General features: G+C 45.4%; 2 protein-coding genes across 16 annotated transcripts in view; one reads left to right on the forward strand and one right to left on the reverse strand.

Annotated features, from left to right (window-relative positions):
- Window positions 1-20,000, forward strand: part of RLIG1 (RNA 5'-phosphate and 3'-OH ligase 1) — a 58,176-nt gene that overhangs the window by 27,142 nt on the left and 11,034 nt on the right. For 7 of the 8 annotated variants that reach the window (XM_085873400.1, XM_085873401.1, XM_085873402.1 and 4 more), the window contains exons 6-7: window positions 6,214-6,380; window positions 6,571-6,928. In XM_085873400.1, coding sequence (XP_085729526.1) covers window positions 6,214-6,380; window positions 6,571-6,747 — 344 coding nt within the window. In that variant the 3' untranslated portion in view covers window positions 6,748-6,928. Of the gene's footprint in view, window positions 1-6,213; window positions 6,381-6,570; window positions 6,929-20,000 lie in introns of those variants that run through there. The other variant, XM_085873399.1, reaches the window with a different exon arrangement.
- Window positions 12,023-20,000, reverse strand: part of CEP290 (centrosomal protein 290) — a 252,833-nt gene continuing 244,855 nt past the window's right edge. For all 8 annotated transcript variants that reach the window (XM_085873380.1, XM_085873374.1, XM_085873377.1 and 5 more), the window contains one exon: window positions 12,023-12,773. The gene's annotated coding sequence lies outside the window, so the exon portion shown is untranslated. The remainder of the gene's footprint in view (window positions 12,774-20,000) is intronic.

Raw genomic sequence — 20,000 nt, forward strand, 5'->3', positions numbered from 1 at the left:
CTTCCACACTGCTTTGGAGTTCTTGCGTGATCAATAACAACCATCCTCTTGTGAGATGCAGCCAAAAAAAGAGAAACTTTTTGGGCCAAAGCTGTTTGGTACCACAGCCGACTCCACTCATGAGAAGGCTGAATGCCTCAATTCTGTGTTTGCTTCCAAGCCTTGTATCACTCACCCCTCACTCTTTGTACCCACCTTTCCCAGTCATACCCAACTGCTCCTGGGCTGTCTTTTGTACCTGAGAAGGTGGACAAGTTTCTGGCATCCCTTGATTGACTCTGCTGCTGGACTGGGCGGCATCAGCTCACATGTTCTTAAAAGCCTGCTCTTGCACATCGTCTCTCTCTGCCCTTTTCACCCTGTGATTTGTGCGAGATCATCTTCCGTCTGCTGGGAAATCGACCAACATCACTGCATTACATTAAAAAGATGCAAAAACGGATTCTCTTGACTACAGGCCAACATCTTACTTTCATTCAGAAAGGTCATGGAATCCATCATCACAGTTGATATGAAATCCTTTCCTTTCTCCAACAACCTCATCCCAGATCACCGATTTTGATTCAGACCACAACACTCTACCTTGGACATGCTTCAACTCGTTTAACAATGAATGGAGGCCCTCAATGTCAGACATGTGATCAGGGCCCTCCATCTGGACATATCTCGTGCTTTTATTCGTCTGGGATCCTGCCTTTCTCTTCAAATTCAATCTTCCTCTCACTATCGCTCTCTGAAAGGAACATCTGGCAAACCCCCTATCTACTTTAACAATCCTCTTGAGGAAGTTATCACTCAAATACCAGGGTCTCACTCTCAGCCATGATATTTCTGGGACAAACCATATTTCAAAGTTGGCCTGCAAAGCCAGTCGCCGACTCGGCATCCGCCTTCGTACAAAGTCATTCCTTGACTCACCTGAACTCCGATCCACCGATAAAGTCTTCATCCACAGCTTGATTGAGTACTGCTCTCCCTTCCAGGCTGGCTCCCCTGCCTCACACCTTGCTCAGCTTGACACTGGAGAAACTAAGGCCTTCAAGATCAATGGAATTTCCCACGCTGAGTTTATTGGCCTTTCACTTTCCCACATCACAGACAGGTCCGTGGTCTGTGTTCTACCATCTCTTTCCTGGTCTTGCACCCTTTGCCCTCTCTGTGCTTTGTGCCCCCCCCTCCCCCAGGTTTCTGCAGAGTACACATGGTCCACCATCAACCCTCTTCTGGTAAAATTACCGAAATCCAGGATCACTGCTTACCACTCATTCTTTCCTCCCCTCCCCCCGTGCAGCCAACTTCCACATTCTCTTCAACCTCATTCTACCTTCCACGTATTCTCGACCACTGTTCACCACTTTTTCAGATAATCCCCCAACCTAATCAATGATCTTTTGTACCCTCATTCGTTATTATCTTTCCTGGTCTATTATTAGTTATTATCCTCACAGCCTCTTCACTCCACCCCAAGCCATCTTCCTTCCAAATTTCCAGTTTTTCCTTCTGTATCCATCTTGTCCACCCCATTTATCCTTTCTTGTCCCACCCCATTGTTTGTCCAAGTCTCCCTTGATATTGTCCTTCAACTCCACTGTTGGTATCTCCCTCCTCTGTTCCTTTTGGCCTGATCCATTCAGTGTTCTAACTCTTCCACAAGCCTTGATGACTGTTCAAAAAAAAGAAGCATGGCTAGCATACCTGATGCCACAATTTAATAAATGAAATGCCTACTACTTGCTCATATGCCTGCTGTTGGCTTAATGGTTCGGGTGGTGGGCTTGGGATCCTCGGATCCTGAGTTCAAATCCCCTCAGCTGTTGAATTAATACCAGGTGGGGTTGACTGCCTGTCATCCTTCTGAGGTCGGCAAAAATGAGTGCCAGCTTGCTGTATGCTGTCAGAGTGGCGACCCGTCCAGGATTGTGCCCAATAGCCCAGGAGACTGCTTAGGCAGCACTAACGCTCTGTATAGAGTATGGTCCCAATGGTACTTGCTCCTTGATGGGGGAGTCATGGCTTTGAAAAACATCATGGCTGCTCAATGTTGTTGCACACAAAACTTCTTTTTCTCGCATAACTAAAACATGCTTGGCCCAATCAAACAGCACACAACATTTGGTGTCTAATCAGCAAGTCCATAACATCAGCTTTACAAAATAACGATTCACAGTTGACAGTCAGAAAAAAATGTCAAATGTCCACCGAGCACAGATCTACAATGTGTACCTGATTCTACATATTACATTTACTATTAATTTCTTGTAAGCATGAAGATGTGAGATTAGATATGAGATATTTTACTTGTTTACTTTATTGTATTCAAAATCTGATCCCAAGGCCTCATTCTTCTTTTTTTGGACCTTTTTTATTTACAAGAGTTACAAATGTGTTTCATGGCGTACAGACTGCATAACCCGGGAGTCAACAACTTGGGACTCTGGGACTCCGTAGCTCTTTTAAGGACTTGTGTGGCTTCTGACCCTGATCCATCGAACCTCCTTTTTTTCTCCATCAATTTTCAGAAAAATCTTTGAGTGAGTTTTGTGGAAGGATAAAATAATACTTGAGAACTTTGGCCATGACGAACAGGAAAATACATGCAATTACCGACAAATTCTACGAGCACGACTTGCACATTGTGCTCCGCACATAGTCCGCTGCGGTTATTTTGGACATTGTGTCAGCATTAGCGTATCTTCAACCTGCTGCACAAGCTCAATCTCCAGCCTTTGTTTAGAACTTGAACCCCCTCGCCCTCCCCTTCCAAAAAGTGAGTGATGCCCCGATCCTTGTGGGGCAGGTAAGCGAGAGTCCCAATCTTGAACAAGTTGTATCAAAACAAGCCGGTAGTCGACTACCCAATAGAACCTGACGCGATGGGCCTGGTTCGATGGGGAATGACCTGAGGATTAAGCACAAGAAAATTCATGATTCCAGCTTCAAGGGTTAATGCTGCAGATTGTTTTTTCGTTAAAATACCTCCACATTTAGAGGTTTTGCAGGCGTTGCTGGGCAAGGGAGGGTCCATAGCAACGGTTCTTTTTCACATAACTAGGACATACCATGAACCTACCATGCCAGTTTCATGTATATCTGACTCATACTCTCTGAGATATAACAAACTTCGTTTTTTTTTATTGTTTTTTGACCAGGGTTCATTCAGTCTATCTTCTCCGACAGTTTTCATAGGATCCAGCTGGAAATGTTTGACAATATGGCTGAATGTACTGCCCACAGTCGCTCGTGGCCCGAGTTTTGATTTTCGAAAAATAAATTTATGATTTTTCTAAAATGTCAAAGTCCCGTTGCTCAGCTACGGTGGTGTCCATAGCAACAGTTCTCATTTGCACACAACTCGGTCATGGTATGAACCTACCAACCAAGTTTCATCGAAATCGCCATTGTATTAACGGAGCACTGGACCGAACAGAGGGACAGACAGACAGACAGACATATCGACGGAAATACTGATAAGGGTAGGAAAAATAAAATCTCAAATATTTTTTTGGAGATTTTTTTTTTTTTCGATTAGATCGACTACCCAATAACAAACGAGATGTTGTTTTGACGTTTGATGACTTCCCTTTCAATAGAGGGTGTGCATGTGACGTCACCACATTTGCAATCCGCAATCTTGGAACACAAACAAACAAACAAAGCTGACCTTTTGTTTTTGCTGACCTCTTGAGGACTCTTGGTCTTTGGGTGCCAACAAAACTGATCAATCTGATGTCTGAACTATACTCCGGTATGAACTATACTATACTTTTTTTTGCTGACTATGGACGACATCAATTGTGTTTACATATAGCTATAATTCCGTGTCAGTCTGGTGTTGGCTTAGTGGTTAGGGTGGCGGCTTTGGATCCGAGGGTCCTGAGTTCAAGCCCTGTTTGCTGCTGAATTAACCCCAGGGGGTTGACTCAGCCTGTCATCCTTCCGAGGTCGGTGAAATGAGTACCAGTGTACTGGTCCCCGTGTATGCCCCGGTTAGAATAGGTGTACCATATCCCTGTGTGTCGTAAGAGGCGACCAGGGTTGGCGTCAGGAAGGGCATCCGGCCATAAATAAACATTGCCTCAAGAAAAAGCCAACCCCTGCACAGTAGGGAAAAATGGCTGTAAAAACGGTCATTTTATAATTGTGTGTGTGTGTGCGCGAACGCTGTTTCTCGACAACCACTGGTCCGATCTCATTGAAACTTGCCAGCTATATTGCTGGGGCCCTGTGGATGTGCCTTTTCAAGGTTTGATATTAATCAGACAAGTGCTTCCCAAGTTATGGCCATTTATTTACCAACCAATGACAAGACACGTTGCTGCGTAGGCATGGCCGATGGGGAAGAGAACCTCCGCCACGTTCCCCATTATGGGTTATAATGTACGGATTTCTGGATAGTGATGACTTACTGTATTCTAATAATTTCTCGATTTCTTATGCGCATTTTACGATAAACACAATGCCCCAATCCAGTCGTCTTTTACGAGGGTGAAGGAACGGCCTGTGTGGGTGCTTGAAAGTTTTTTTTTTTCTTTTCTCTTCTCTTTGTGTTTTTCCTTGAGATGACATTGCAAAAAGGCAAAATACGTTGGTGGCACACGAGAGCGAAGGAATGGCCTGTGTGGTTGTTTCTGGCAAGCGGTTTGAAAGGTTTTTTTTTTTTTCTTTTTGCACGTACGGCCGTCCGTGGAGGTACGTGCGTACGGCCACACATGTACGGGCACGCAAGAGCAAAGGAACGGCCTGTGTAGTTGTTTGAAAGTTTTTTGTTGTTGTTGTTTGCACGTACGGGCACGCGAGAGCAAAGGAACGAAGGATGAGACTGAAGTGAAGGAGAGTGTGGTTGTTTCTGGCACGCGGTTTGAAAGTTTTTTTTTTGCACGTACTAGTTTGTTTAAATGGTGAGTTTTTGCACTGTATTTTGTTTTGGTATTTGTGCTTAGAGGGAGGATTGGTAGTCGTATCATAGACTGCCTACAAGTAACAAGAAAAAGATTTTGAGATGGAGGCTTGACGAGTTATGAGGGGCATTCAAGAGGGATTTGCAATGAGACCCTCACAGTAATCCAAGGAATGCCAAATTTGTCTTTTACTTCTCAATATCTAATTATGTACAAGAGATGAGGCGTGTGTTCGGAAATGAGACCATCACAACGATAGTGGTAAAAACACCAACGTGTAAGTGTGATGAAATAGAATATGTGAAAAGTTTGTGAACATCAGTAAATGTGTGTGTCCTGTTTTTTATTTCAATTTTATTTTTTGTTTACTCATGGAAGGCTCATTATTATCGAGGCTCATGGAAGAGCGAGAACATTTAACAGATCAGGATGCAACAGAATAAAAGGAACAGCAGAACGAGGGGCGAAACGCCAACAGCAGGGTTGAAGGACAAAATGGAGGGAGCCTTGGACAAATGAGGGATGTGGGCAAAAATGAGGGGTGGAGGAGGATGCATGGGATGGACAACATGGATACATTAGCAAATTCTCAAGGAGGAAAAACTGGAAATTTGGAAGGAGGTCGGCTTGCGGGTAGGGAGAGGGGTTAATGAGGGTAGAAAACATCATGGTTTGAACAACTGTCTTGAAAATCTGAAGGGAAGAATGAGATTGAAGAGAATGTGGAATTTGGTTCCACAGGTGGGGGTGGGGGGGGGAAGAGGAACAAATGAGTTGGGGTGAGCAGTGGTCCTGGATTTTTGAACATGTGTTGCAGCTCTCAAGATAAATATTGCGTTTTTGACGGGATTTGAAAAAAACGGCCCTAATTTTCTGGGTTGCCGACCCTTGACGTAACCGATGTATGAATGAAATTCTCGTTTGTTCAATTAATGCAGCTGTGCTCTTTCCTTCCTTATTAGTTTCCTTTGTCTCCTCTCTTTCCTTCCTCATCTTTCTTTACTTTCGTGGAGATCTTATCTCGCTCTTGACTTTCTGAAGCTCTGCTGCTTGGCCTGATTGTTCCTTGCCAAAATAGCTGTATATTGTCTGCTTGCCTGTTCCCCTTTGTCACACACACACACACACACACACACACACACACACACACACACACACACACACACACACACACACACACACACACACACACACACACACACACACACACACACACACACACACACACACACACACACACACACACACACACACACACACACACACACACTGCGATAGCCAGGATCTCGATTGACTGGATCTGTGTTCTTCGCAGGGTTGGGTCGACCGGAGCAGCCTTTGCACTTGCTTGTCCCACATTGTGCATTTGGCGTGACGTGCCCTCCTCAATTATCTCTGTCAAAACTCCGATCTTGGTTTGAGACCCCTGAGGGCCAGGTGGAGGGTCTCGTGTGGTGCTGTGCCAATGGAGAGCTTTTCAAGGTGCTGTTATTCTGTTGGGTTTGTGTGTTTTGTGATTAACATGCAAAGCAAAATAGGTAAGAGTAATAGTTTCATTTTGAACATTACCAGGGTGTGTTGATAGACCATTATTGAGAGAAATGTATTAAAACCATGATGATGTGAACATTTCCATAATGTAATCGTTTCCCTGGTGTGTTTATCCATATAGGTTCATAGACATCACGTTGGACTGCATTGGCCGGTTAACACTACACGGCTGGCTGAGCAACCCATCCTAATCTCTGTTTCCTTTCCCACAACAGATTTTGTACCAAACTCGGTATTTTCTGGACTGAGTCTGCTCGATAAACACACATTTCCCAGCATCCACCACATTCGCTGGTAGATCTGAAACTGTTTCTTCATCTATGGTTGGGAATCTAATGTGTTGTCACAGTAAAATGTTTCATATCCACTGTAAAATGTGGACTATTTGGCAAATCATCTTGGTGTTCATACTTTTATATTTATTGTGTGATATTTGGCCATTTTTTCCCCCTTTTCTTAAAATGGAGTTTAACATGCAAGAGGGTATATGTGTGTTCTTGTGACCAACTTCACCCTGTTTATTTTTGTATATACTAGTACGTGCCCGTAAAAAAATTATAAAAAAAATTAAAAAATAAATATTCAAACCGCGAGCAACAAACAACAACCACACAGGCCGTTTCTTCGCTCTCACGTGCCTGTACGTGCGTGGCCCGGAAGTTCGCATATTATTCGCAGTTTGGATTTTATTCGCAATTTAGTTTTAATACCCAATTATTCAATTAGCGCCAACGTATTTTACCTTTTCGCAATGTCGTGGCAAGGAAAAACAAAAAGAGAAGAGAAGAGAGAAAAAAAAATTTACTTCCTGCTTCGGAGCATACCAGCACTGATGTTACCGAAATTTATGCACCGTCTAATATGAAAACGATCATAACTTGGGGCATTGTGTTTATCTATAAATGCGCATAATAAATCGAGAATTATTAGAATACACGAAGTCATCATTATCCGGAAGCCCGTACGTTGTAACCCATAATGGCGAACGCGGCTGAGCTTCCCTTCCCCATCGGCCACGCCCACGCAACAACGTGTCTTTGTCATTGGTTTGGTAAATAAATGGCCATAACTTGGGAAGCACTTGTCCGATTAATATCAAACCTTGAAAAGGCACATCCTCAGGTCCCCAGCAATATATCTGGCAAGTTTCAATTAGATCGGACCAGCGGTTGTCGAGAAACAGCGGTCACACACACACACACACACACACACACACACACACACACACACACACACACACACACACACACACACACACACACACACACACACACACACACACACACAGCTGGAAATATATATATATATATATATATATATGATTGAGGCTCGTGGAGGGGAACAAAATGGGAAGGGGGAAACGCCAACAGCAGGGTAGAAGTGAGAGCGAGATCAGGGGAGGACAACACATGGGTTGAACAAGCTGCACACAAGAAGAGGAAAGTGGGGATGAAACAGAAAAGGAACAAACAGAGGTGCGGTAGAAAGGAATCACAATAACCTGGCAAAAGGGAGTGCTTGGGAATGGGGTCACTTGGAGTTGAAGAGATTCGTGTGGATGGGGGATGATCTGAGGTAATGGACAGAGCTAAAAGAGGGCAGAGGGTGCAAGACCAAATAGGTGGTAGAATACTGAGAGGCCACCAACTTTAACTCACTATCCTTCACAAGAAAGTGGAAAATGGAGCACCAATCTCCCATATTGGTTGGTCTCCCAGCATCAGATACCTTTCTCCTGGATTCTGTGGAATTAAAAGCTCTCAACATTGGAATCTTCCCATGATGAGACTGAAGCACAATATCTGTTGTTCTCACATCATAAACAGGTTGGTGGCCACCTTACCTCTGGTCTGGCTCACTCTGCTCTCAGAGCCTTCCTAGCTTCTCCAGGATGCACATACTCTTCCATTAACTCTCTCCTGGTTGAGCTCCCTAAATTCAGGCTTTCACCCACCCTTGAATCTTTTGTTGCTCTTTTCTCCTTTTTAGCTCGCCTGTTCGAAGAACAGAGAGCGAGAGCGAGAGCGATACCCCCGGCGTTAGCGTAAAAATGTTAGTTTTTGGTGCAAGTTATTTTTTTTCCTTTCTAATGTTTTTATATGCCATATATATATATATATATATATATATAATATAATATAATATAATATAATGTGTATATATATATATATATATATATATATATATATATATATATATATATATATATATTGTTGCGAATTCGCGCCCGCCGGCGTGCGAGCGGCCACGTAACTCGAATTGCGGCACGTCGCCCACCGGACGGACAATTCCGTCGTGACCCTCTCGGACTAACGCCGGGAACGAGTCACGAGTGGGCCTTTCCGCCTCACCACGATCGTGCCAACCGGCCCCCCGCGTGGGATAGGGTTGTTCGCCAAATTCGACCTACCTAAGTACCCACACGGAGGGTAGACTGGGCGATCGCACCTCACCGCAGGTCGACTTCAGACACGGGCCACTTTAAGCGACCCGTTCCGTACTATCGGGATAACCGAGCGGTGTTATATCGTCGACCTCGACGGTTCCGATTAATTGTCGGGCGTATTTAGACAACTACAAACCCTTTACGTGAAGTAAGATGGAGATTCAATTAAAGAAAAGACGAAGCGAAACGGGAAAAACAGTTCAACATAAGGCACATTTATTCCGCGGCAAACGGAAAGCACACATATACAATTACAACAATTATGCACCAAAAGCAAATGTAAAAGAAACACAACAATTATGCACCAAAAGCAATTGCAACAAAAGAAACACAATGCAGATCTACTACTACCGACTACGCGAGCACACGGCAACACTTCCACAGTTTTACTTTACAGACGGCGCCGACAACACATATACTCAAAAGCAAAAGAAAAAGGGGCCACCCTCAACTACAAGGGTGCAGACGTGGTCTGTGGGCGCGAGACCGGGCAGAGCCTACCCGTCTTGTGATGAGCCGCAAAATGGCGGCGGCGCCCCGACTCCGCGCTCCTCCGCAGGCCTCGCTGGCACTGCCTGGAATGGGGTGGGAACGGGGCCCCCTTTTCGCACTATCTCAGTGCGGGGGGGGGGGAAACGGGGGGGTTGTTGATGCTCTGGGGAAAGAGGATAGCTGGCTTGCTTGGGTCCCACGACGAGCGACTCCACTGTGCCCTCGACCGCGTTCCCGGCTTCTCCTCTCTGCAGCTCCCCGACAGACCGACTCTCCTCCAGACCCGTCTTGACTGCTGCTGCCACACTTCGCCGCCGCCACAACTCGCCCGAGCCCGAAACAGAAAACTCTCAACTGAATTCGCCCCGCGCTCGGCGCTTTATAGTGCGACAGGAGAAACCATATGCAGATTTCCGGATCAGGATGGGCTCGGGGGCGGAGCCACGCTCGCCCATTGGACGGAGGAAAAGTGGGCGTGATTAATTCCTGATCCTCGAATTTGCATATAGCGATTCTACTCCGACGCGCCTGGAGGCGGGGCCAAATCGCCCCGCGCTCAATGATTGGACGGATCGGAAGTGGGCGTGAATCATTCCTGATCCGACTTCCCCTCGGAAAGGCCGCTTTTTGCACCCGCGGCTCAGCGCGCGTCCCGCACAAGGCCAGGACAGCCTGACGCTCGGTGCCCACAAGCGGTGCGGGAATGGCGGTAGAAGGAGGAGAGGTGAAGGTGGTGGAGGGTCTAAAGTGGCGGTGATGGCCATGGCGACTCTTGGAATGGCGGTGATGCGATGTTTACGGGAGCGAGCTGTGACGGTAATGGTCGTGGCTGTTGGCGTTGTTGTTGTTGTTGTGAAGCGGCGTTGCGGTTGGTGGTTGTTGTGTGATGGCGGTTGAGACGTGGTTGGTTCAAAATAAAGATAGAACAGAAAAACGGCTATCTTAAAGGGTCGCAGCCCGAATGAATGACATTTATTCCCTCTAAACAACGGGTTTGGGCCTAACTACAAATGTACTTACAGAGATATCTCACCTACGGGACCTGAATGGTGGTTTGCGAATTTCCTCAACCACAACAATATAATATATATATATATATATATATATATATATATATATATATATATATATATATATATATATATATATATATATATATATATATATATATATATATATATATATATATATATATATATATATATATATATATATATATATATATATATATATATCGGGGCATATTATGTGATACCGGTCGTCCGTCCGTTCCTGTCCGCACTCATATTTGGAACAGAGGTACAGACTGTTGAGACGGTGTGTGGCGACATACATTCGTCATCGAAAGTGGTTGCCATGGCAACCAGGATGCTGTTTTCCATCCGTTCCTGTCTGCACTCTAACTCCCAAAGTTTTCAACTTTTACGTTTCATATTTGGTACATAGGTACAGACTGTGGAGACGGTGTGTTGTGACATACGCTCGTCATCTGAAGTGGTTGCCATGGCAACCAGGATGCTCTTTTCCATCTGTTCCTGTCCGCACTCTAACTCCCAAAGTTTTCAACTTTTACGTTTCAGATTTGGTACATAGGTACAGACTGTGGAGACGGTGTGTTGTGACATATGCTCGTCATCTAAAGTGTTTTCCATGTAGGAGCACAATTCTGTATATACGTTCATGTTTGGGCGTATATTGTGCTCACTTGCGCTCTTGTTACTGATTACAATATACAAATACATATATTGCTTTAAAATTATTTGGATTAGACTTCACTGCAATGCTTTATAAAAAATATTAATTCTTAGACGAGACTTTTAAAAACGACAAATGTATGAACAGGCGAGCATTGGGTGGCTTTGACACCAACTCTGGTTGTGGAAATGCCTTAAGGCCACAGTTCAATCCCACTTTGCAGGTTATTAAGTCGATGATACACCACCATCTTTCATCACATACAAGGTCAAAACTCGGAGAAGAGCTAAAACAGAGTGGATCAGGATGCAACAGTAGCGAGGGGGATGGAACTCCAACAGGATTGAAGGACAAAGTCCAGGGAGACTTGGACAAATGAGGAATGAGGGGTAGGGGATGATGTATGGGATGGACAAGATGGATACTGAAAGGAAAAAATGGAACTTTGGAAAGAGTTGGCCAACAAGGTGGATGAAAAAAATCATTGTTTTCGATGGTGGATGATCTGGGATGGTGGCAAACAACTGTCTTAAAGACCTCAAAGGAAGAATGAATTGAGGAGAATGTGGAATTTGGTTCCACAGGTGGGGGGAAAAAAGAGGAATGAATGAATGAAGGGTAGTGTTTCTGGATTTTGGTCGTTTCACCAGAAGGGGGTTTGCTGGTGGGCCATGTGGACCCTCCAGAAACCTGGGGGTGGGGGGAGGGGCAACGCATGGAAAGAGCAGAGGGTAAAAGACTGGAAAGGAGGCAATAGAAGACAGAGACCACCGACTTGTCTGCGATGGCAAAGTGATGGGCCTTTCAACTCGGCTTCATCATGGGAGATTCCAATGATCTTGAAGGCCTTGGTTTCCATGGTATCGAGCTGAGCAAGGTGAGGCAGGGCTGCTGTTCGGGTTGATTCTGTGTAAAAATAAAACAAACAGTTCCAGAAAAAAAGATTGCATTTTAATCAGTAGAGATATCCACCAAATCCAGATGCAATGTAAAGAAGTTTCCACCAGGCTCTTTGTAATGATGTGATTTTCTAAATATACAACATTACATCTAATTAGCTTACACTCGTTATATCCAAGTCTGACTTGAAGTTGCATTTTTGTTTTACAGTGCAATGTTTTCGAGGATGCTGTTGGAGCTATTATGTGCACTTATTTTAGAAATAAGCACTTATGCTGACCCAATATCCGTGATACACGTTCTGTCAGTGATCGTGAATGTGGCAAAGCAAAGTACAGCTTGGAAATAGAGCATTGCGAGTCTCAACTGATCGGAACCTTTCAATGATTGAAGTTGTCAGCAGAAGAGTGACTGTGGTGCCGGCTAAAAATGCAGGTCAGCCTTTGATCGACCAGCCATACACCGAGCAAATGTATCCGTGCAAGTTAAAGATAATTATTCTCAACTAATTAACACGATGATGTAACTGCTGGCTAAATAAACATGCTGCCACCTATCTGTTTTCCATGGAAATTTTAAACATGGATATAATTTCCTTCCTTTGAAATTCAAATGAACACACTGAATTAGCCTCTTTTTTTATTTTTCTTTGGACATTTTAGCAATGGGTAACTCTGAGGTAGTTGGATTGTTTTTGCAGAGTTGAGGGGAAGTCCTTCAGGCAATGAAGTCGTCATGAAAGTTCTGCACATGGAAAGCCACTGGCTCGATTTGTCCTTCCGATGAGATCCCTATGGACAAAGAAGAATGTAACTTTCATGTTCCAGCAACCACAATGCATTGTTGTGACAACAGACAATGCTGGACAAACAATAAGAAAATAAACCAACGATGAGCAACATAAATATATTGCTATACAAGAGAAGGAGCAAGTGCAGGTACCAATAATATTTATGATAAGTTTGTCTACCATGACCAGCACAAGTCCTGTGGTGATGGCCTGTAAGGGAGGAGGAGAGGAATTAAGTATCAACAACACAACAGCCAATGCGACATACAGTAGCTGATGTAGTGCAATATTAGCCGTTGTCATTGCAGAGGGGATGTAGAAGGTTGTGGATATCTACATTATGGGGATGGCTGAACAGCACCCGTGCTTTCGTGGCCAATTACATTACAGTGCTGTATTAAAAAGAGTGCAGTTATCAGTTCACAAAATGTGGAACCAAGTTTTACTTCCACAAGCTCCTGCTTCTAAAGCTTTCAATCTCTGATCCAACCACTGAAACAGTCTTAGTCTTATCTCATCCAAAGAACCAACAAGTAGCACCACATTAAGGGTGTCTTGGAGGTTGCTCAGAAGCATGGCCTCTTGCTGTGTACCTTGCAGAATATCCACTTTATAACAAGATATGAAAGTATGCAAAAGAAGTGATTACACAAATAACCAGCTAATAAATAATGTCGCATCCTCGCCGGTTTAGACCGACCTGGACGGATAGCCAAACAGTTCTCCTTGGAGGCGAACACGTGATCCTTGGAGATTATAGCACGTGCGGGAAGGAAGGATAGCAAAGGCACACAGCAGAGAGAAGCACAGCACAAGGGTTATTCTTAAACCCACGACAAACAGACAACACAAGCAAAGTTAATAAATAGGGGTTTTCAGTTTTCATAATAAAAGTTTTCATAATAAAATAAATAGGCAGTTTTTTTTTTTTTACACTTCCATGACCTAATCTGTTGAACTCTCTCATACATTAATATTACAACAAAAACGATCTTATAATGCTTCATCTTCCTCTCTCACACATGTGGTACTCTTTACTGTTTCACAATGCACTACTCTTCTGCTATTTTAACAGACTGCTCTCATTTCGACCTCTCCTTCATTCCTTGCCTAAAAAATCCAACTATTACAGCGCTTCTTCTCTCCATGCTCTGAATTCGCCTTCATTGCATCCATCAAGAATTGTGTTAAATCGCATCTCTGACCTAAAACTTTTAAAAACCACAGTTTGCCATGGATGCTCGCTTTCCATCAACCATTCTTTTTTTCCAACTTCAGTGCCAACTCACCCCCTCACCCCTCACTCTCACTCTCAAAGCAACCATCCCACTCTTCTCCCTCCAAGCCTCCCTCTCACCTCTTTCAAAAATTCCCCCCTCACCTTTCTCCCACCTTTCATCCCCCCTCACTCTTCCTTCTCTAAGTTGCCCCCCTCTCATCCACCAACCTGCCTCCCTCCCACTGCCCTCTCACCTCCATCTCTTCACTCCACCTCCTCAAATCCTCAACTGCCATCTTCCTTGTCTCTTGTCCCCCCCTCTCTCCCAGCACCACAGAGCCTTTTCTCCTCCTCATTCGGCCCCCCTCCCCTCGCTATTCTGCAATACCCACACTCCTTCAGCAACCCTCCTTACCTCCCCCCCCTCTTCCCTCGTCCTACCCTCCCCGCCCCTCCACCTCCTGCACCCAAAGCCTCCTCCCCTACCTCTTCATTAAAAGTGTGGACCTCAAATATCCGGGGCCTTCGCTCAAACCTTTCCAGATCTTTCCATACAGGTTGCCACTGACAAACCAGACATTATCTGCTAACAGAAACTTTCCTCTCCCAAGACGTGTCTGACTCCCAAGTATCTCTCCCTGGTTACTCCCTCTTACGGTATGACAGACCTGAGTCTCGTCCTGGTGGAAGTGTTGCTCTCTTCATCAAAGACTCTATTCCTCACTCTCCCTGCACTGCTCTCACTCCCCCACACCCCCAGGAATACCTCTGGCTTCGGCTTCCCCTCCACTCCCACCTCATGTTTATATGTGTACTGTACCGTCCACCTAACAGTGATGACTCCATCTACACCTCACTCTCCGAAAACATGGACCATCTTCTATCTTCTCATCCAAACTCTCTCTTCCTCTTATGTGGCGACTTCAATTGTCATCACGCCAGTTGGCTAGGTGTGGGTACCTCTCTCACCTGCCATGGGACATCAGCAAAAGCTTTCTGCGACTCATTGGGACTGACTCAATCGGTCCAACTTCCCGACCCGGATCTCAACCAATGGTACTCCATCTCTTCTGGATCTGATTTTGACAAATTTCCCTGACAATATCTGCTGCTCTTCCTTTGCTCCAATTGGTTCTTCTGACACGTCCTTGTTAAAGTGGACATCTCTCTGGCTGTTATCAGAGAACCACCTCACCCCCGCCGTCGAGTCTGGCATTTCACTCAAGCCGACTGGCAGGGTCTCGAGCAGCCATCAAACTTACAGACTGGTCTCCTATCACTACTTTCTCAAACATAAACTCATCCTGGGGAATTCTTTCAAAGAAACTTGCTCTCCCTCATGCACAGATTTATCCCCTCTCGTGTTCAGTTGTCTTACCCTTCCTCCCGCCCTTGGTTTACTGAAGCTTGTGGCGAGGCAGTTGTCCTGAAACAACTTGCCTTTGCCTCATGGAAAGCAAACCCAACTGAGGAGCAATCTCAGTTCTTTCCACAAAGCTCGGAACAAGTGTGTATCTACCCTCAGGGAGAGCCAGAAAACAACATCTTTCTCATCTCAAGTCTGAACTCTCAAACCTCTCTCCCTCCTCAAAATCCTGGTGGCGTTTAATCAAATCTGTTTCTGGTGTATGTTCCCCCTCCATCCCCTCCCTTACCTCAAATGGCCGCACTGCTGATTCCACACGTGATAAAGCTGAATGTCTAAACTCGGTGTTTGCAGCTAAATCTTGTGTCCTAAACCCATCACTATCTCTACCCACTTTACCCAGTCGCACCCAACTGTCCCTGGACTCTGTATCCTTTTCTCCTGACAAGGTGGAGAGCTTGCTTTCAAACCTCGAGTCAGATTCTGCAACCGGTCCAGACGGCATCAAGCCACGTGTCCTCAAAGCCTGCTCTTCTGCTCTTGCTCACCCTCTCTCTGTTCTATTCACCCTCTCATTTTCCCAAGGTCATCTGCCATCTGCTTGGAAATCTGCTAACATCACTGCCCTGCATAAAAAAAGGTGCAAAAACAGATCCCTGTAACTATAGACCAATCCCAGCCTTCTCCCAATCATCAGCAAGGTTATGGAATCCATCATCGCTTCAGACATGAAATCCTTCCTCTTCTCCAATGGCTTGATTTCCAATCATCAATTTGGTTTCAGACCAGGTCACTCTACCCTAGATATGCTGCTACTGCTCTCCCATCAATGGATGGAGGTCCTCAATGCCAGACAGGAAATCCGAGCCGTATCCCTGGACATATCACGTGCTTTTGACACAGTCTGGCACCCTGCCCTACTCACCAAACTCTCTTCCCATGGTATTCAAGGCCATCTCCACTCATGGCTCGCAGACTTCCTCTCCTGTCGCAGTCAACGTGTGGCCCTAAATGGAGTTCTTTCATCCCCTCTTCCTGTGCAGGCTGGAGTTCCTCAAGGTAGCGTTCTGGGCCCTGTTCTTTTTCTGGTTTTCATCAATGATCTCTCGGACTCTCTGGAAAATCCTCTATTTCTCTTGCCGATGACTCCACCCTCTGCCGTACCATCTGTCATCCCTCAGACCGGCAAGCAGCAGCTTCTTCGCTCACTGCAGATCTGGATAAAATCACAAACTGGTCCAACACGTGGAACATGTCTTTCCAATCCAGACAAATCTCACACTCTCACTATGTCTGTTCGAAAGGACCGTTTAGAAAACCACGGCATCCACTTTCTCAACAATCATCTGGAAGAAGTCTTTTTTTTCAACCTTCTCCCTCTCACTATCTCCCATCACCTTTCCTGGGAAAGTCACATTTCCAACCTTCCCTCAAAACCCACTCGCCGACTGCCAATCCTCCGTCCTGCAAAGTCCTTCCTCGGCCCTCTTGACCTCCTGACCACTTACAAAGCTTTTGTCCGTAGCCTGATGGAGTACTGCTCTCCCCTCTGGGCTGGTGCTCCTGCCTCCCACCTTTCTCGACTTCACGCTGTCGAAACCAGGGCTTTTAAGATCATTGGCATCTCCCGCAATGAAGCTGAGTCTTTGGGCCTCTCACTCAATCACCGCAGGTTGGTCGGTGGTCTTTCTGTCTTCTACCGACTCCTCTCCAGCCTTGCCCCCTGCTCTCTCTCTGCGATTTGTCCCCACCACATTTCCACAGGCGCTCAAGGTCCGCCAACAACCCCCTTCTGGTAAAACTACCGAAATCACGAATCACTGCTCATCTTCACTCTTTCATTCCTCTTTTTTTCCCGACTTTGGCATAAACTTCCTCCATCCAGTCTTTCCCATTCTTCCCTCCAGGCTTTCAAAACAGCTGTTCACCACCACCTCTTATCTTCCCCCATCCAAATCCTCGATCTTTTCTACCCCGATAATCCACCCAAGTCCACTTCCTTCAATTCTCCTGCTTTCCTTCCTGAAAGTCCCTGTAATGTCCATCTTCTCCTCGCCATGTTCCCCGTCCCATCCCCATCCCTCTCCCTTCCACAGTTCACCTAATGTGTCTGTTCCCCACTGTTTTGTCCCACTCCCACCCCTCTTGTCTCATGCCCCCTTGATGTGCGTTGTGTGTTAGCTCTCATACGAGCCTCGACCAAGGTATACAAAAAAAAAAAAAAAAAAAAAAAAGGGGTTTTAATAAATATATATCAAATATTCATAATGGAAATAAATCAAATCAGGATAATAATGAAACATAAGGTAACCTAAATTACTATTTGAGGAAGCCTGGTGTTGGCTCAGTGGTTAGGGTGGCGGCTTGGGATCCTGGGGTCCTGAGTTCAAGCCCCGTCGGCCGCTGAATTAATACACCAGGGGGTTAACTTAGCCTGTCATCCTTCCGAGGTTGGCGAAATGAGTACCAGTTCCAGTGTGTGTACTGGTAGAGGGGCACTGCATCAGCAACACAGTCACGTCTCAAGAAATGATAGCTACCCCGGCAGCTCTCCCGTCCAAAGGCAGAACCTCGTAACTCACTTCTAATTGATTTTGAGAAAACAAAGAAAAACTGCTTTTATATATATATATATATATATATATATATATATATATATATATATATATATATATATATATTAAAGCCGTATCCATTGGAGAAGATTAAAGATATATATATATATATATATATATATATATATATATATATATATATATATATATATATATATATATTGAGAAGACATATATTAAAGCCGTATAGGTTTTTTTTGTGGAATTTACCGAATTCTGTAGGAGTTGCTAGGTCCTGCCATGAGCGTACAAGCTTACGTAGGGAGCAAATTACAATAACTTATACAGTAACATGAAGCCTATAATCTAGTAACTCCAAAATTAGTATGAGCTCAGTTTTGATCAAAAAATGAGTGACAAGGTTTTGCCTTTGGACGGGAGAGCTAAGCTGCCATACGACCACCACCTATTTGAGGCACCTCCACACAGACTTTAAACAGACAAGGAGACAGAATAAATAAAAGAAAAATCCTCCCTTTCTCCTGGCACGTAGCTGTGTGCCCAGAGATGAGTTTCTGAAGCTTGATGTTTGTCAAACCGCTTTGTCAATGCAGGGGAAATCGTGCCCAGCCACTCTCTCGGTGAGAAGTGCATGGAAGGTAGTTCAGGCAATGATATTCAACACCAGGGCTCAGAAACCGCCATGCAACTTCTTTTCACGCTTGCACTTGCCGACACCGCTCTTCTACAAAATGGCACCGCCTTCTTCCCCGATGGCACAACATGAGGCCACGAGGCGTGGTCTCACACGACCCAGCCGAACAGTTGATGGCTAGCGTCTTGCTCCATCACGCGAGCAAATTCGCCTCAGCACAAACATGAGAATCGTGCAGCCTTCTTCACTGTGTTGAGGGGAAGCCAGAAAAATGAGACTTCCGTCTCCAAGCGCGTATCTCACAGAACCTCCATTCCTGCTCCGGTTTGTGTCCCGACTTCCATCGATCCTCACTCAATCCTCCTCTTTTCCCTCTGACATCACACCCATCCATCATCCACCCCAGGGATGTGGTCTCGCTCGTTGTCATTCCTGGAGGTGGGGTTTTCACATGCTTGGAAATGTCTGGCTTGGTCGTTGTTTTAAGGACGCGATTCCTTTTTATCGCCGGTCTCAATATGCAAAACGAGCCACATGCCCATACAGCCGCAGCTGACGTTCACGGACAATGCAGATAACAAATCTCATTTGAGTCTCTCTCAGCAACCGCTCATTAGACACAAAGTCTGACCAGCAAAAGACAAGGATTCTCTGAAGAGACCTGGTACCAAAGGAATTAAGTCTCCATCTCAGATCCCTGGTCAGAGTCCAAGTCTCACATCCATAGAGCAAGACTGGAAGCACCAAGGACCTGAAGACTCGGACTTTTGTCCTCCCGCACAGGTACCGGCAGCGCCACACCACATGATCCAGTGAATCCATGACTCCCCAGGCCCAACCCAGACGTCTGGTGACGTCTGGCTCACAGCCAGCAGAGACATGAATATCACTGCTGAGGTCAGTGAATCTCGTTGCGACCACAACATCCTCGCCACAAACAGGTACAGACAAGATAGCAGCATCCAAGATGTCATTGAAAGCCTGGATCTTAGTTTTGACCCAGGAAACCCGTAATCCCAGCAGCTCTGACTTAGAGACTCTGTCAGAGATGGTATCACCACATCTCACAGCACTGTCAGTACCAAAGTATAGTTCAGACATCAGATTGATCAGTTTTGTTGGCACCCAACGAAGACCAAGAGTCCTCCAGAGGGCATCCCGATTCACTGAATCCAATGCTTTACAGAGATCAACATTGGCTGCAAGCAGCCCTGCTGAAACTCTCGTCTGCGTTCGGTGAGGACCCGAAGAGCAAGGATACGGTCAATCATTTACCTCTTTGGTGTAAAGCCTGACTGCTCTGGACGCTGGTGCTCTAGCAGATGGTGACGAACCCTATCAAGAGTTATCTGAGCAAAGACCTTTCCCGGCACTGAGAGCAGCATCACCCCTCGGTAGTTGTTACAGTCTTGGCGATCACCCTTCCCTTTCCA

This window comes from Eptatretus burgeri, chromosome 3 (assembly GCF_056783735.1).
Source record: "Eptatretus burgeri isolate ZD-2024b chromosome 3, Ebu_testis_v1, whole genome shotgun sequence".
NCBI lineage: Eukaryota > Metazoa > Chordata > Myxini > Myxiniformes > Myxinidae > Eptatretus > Eptatretus burgeri.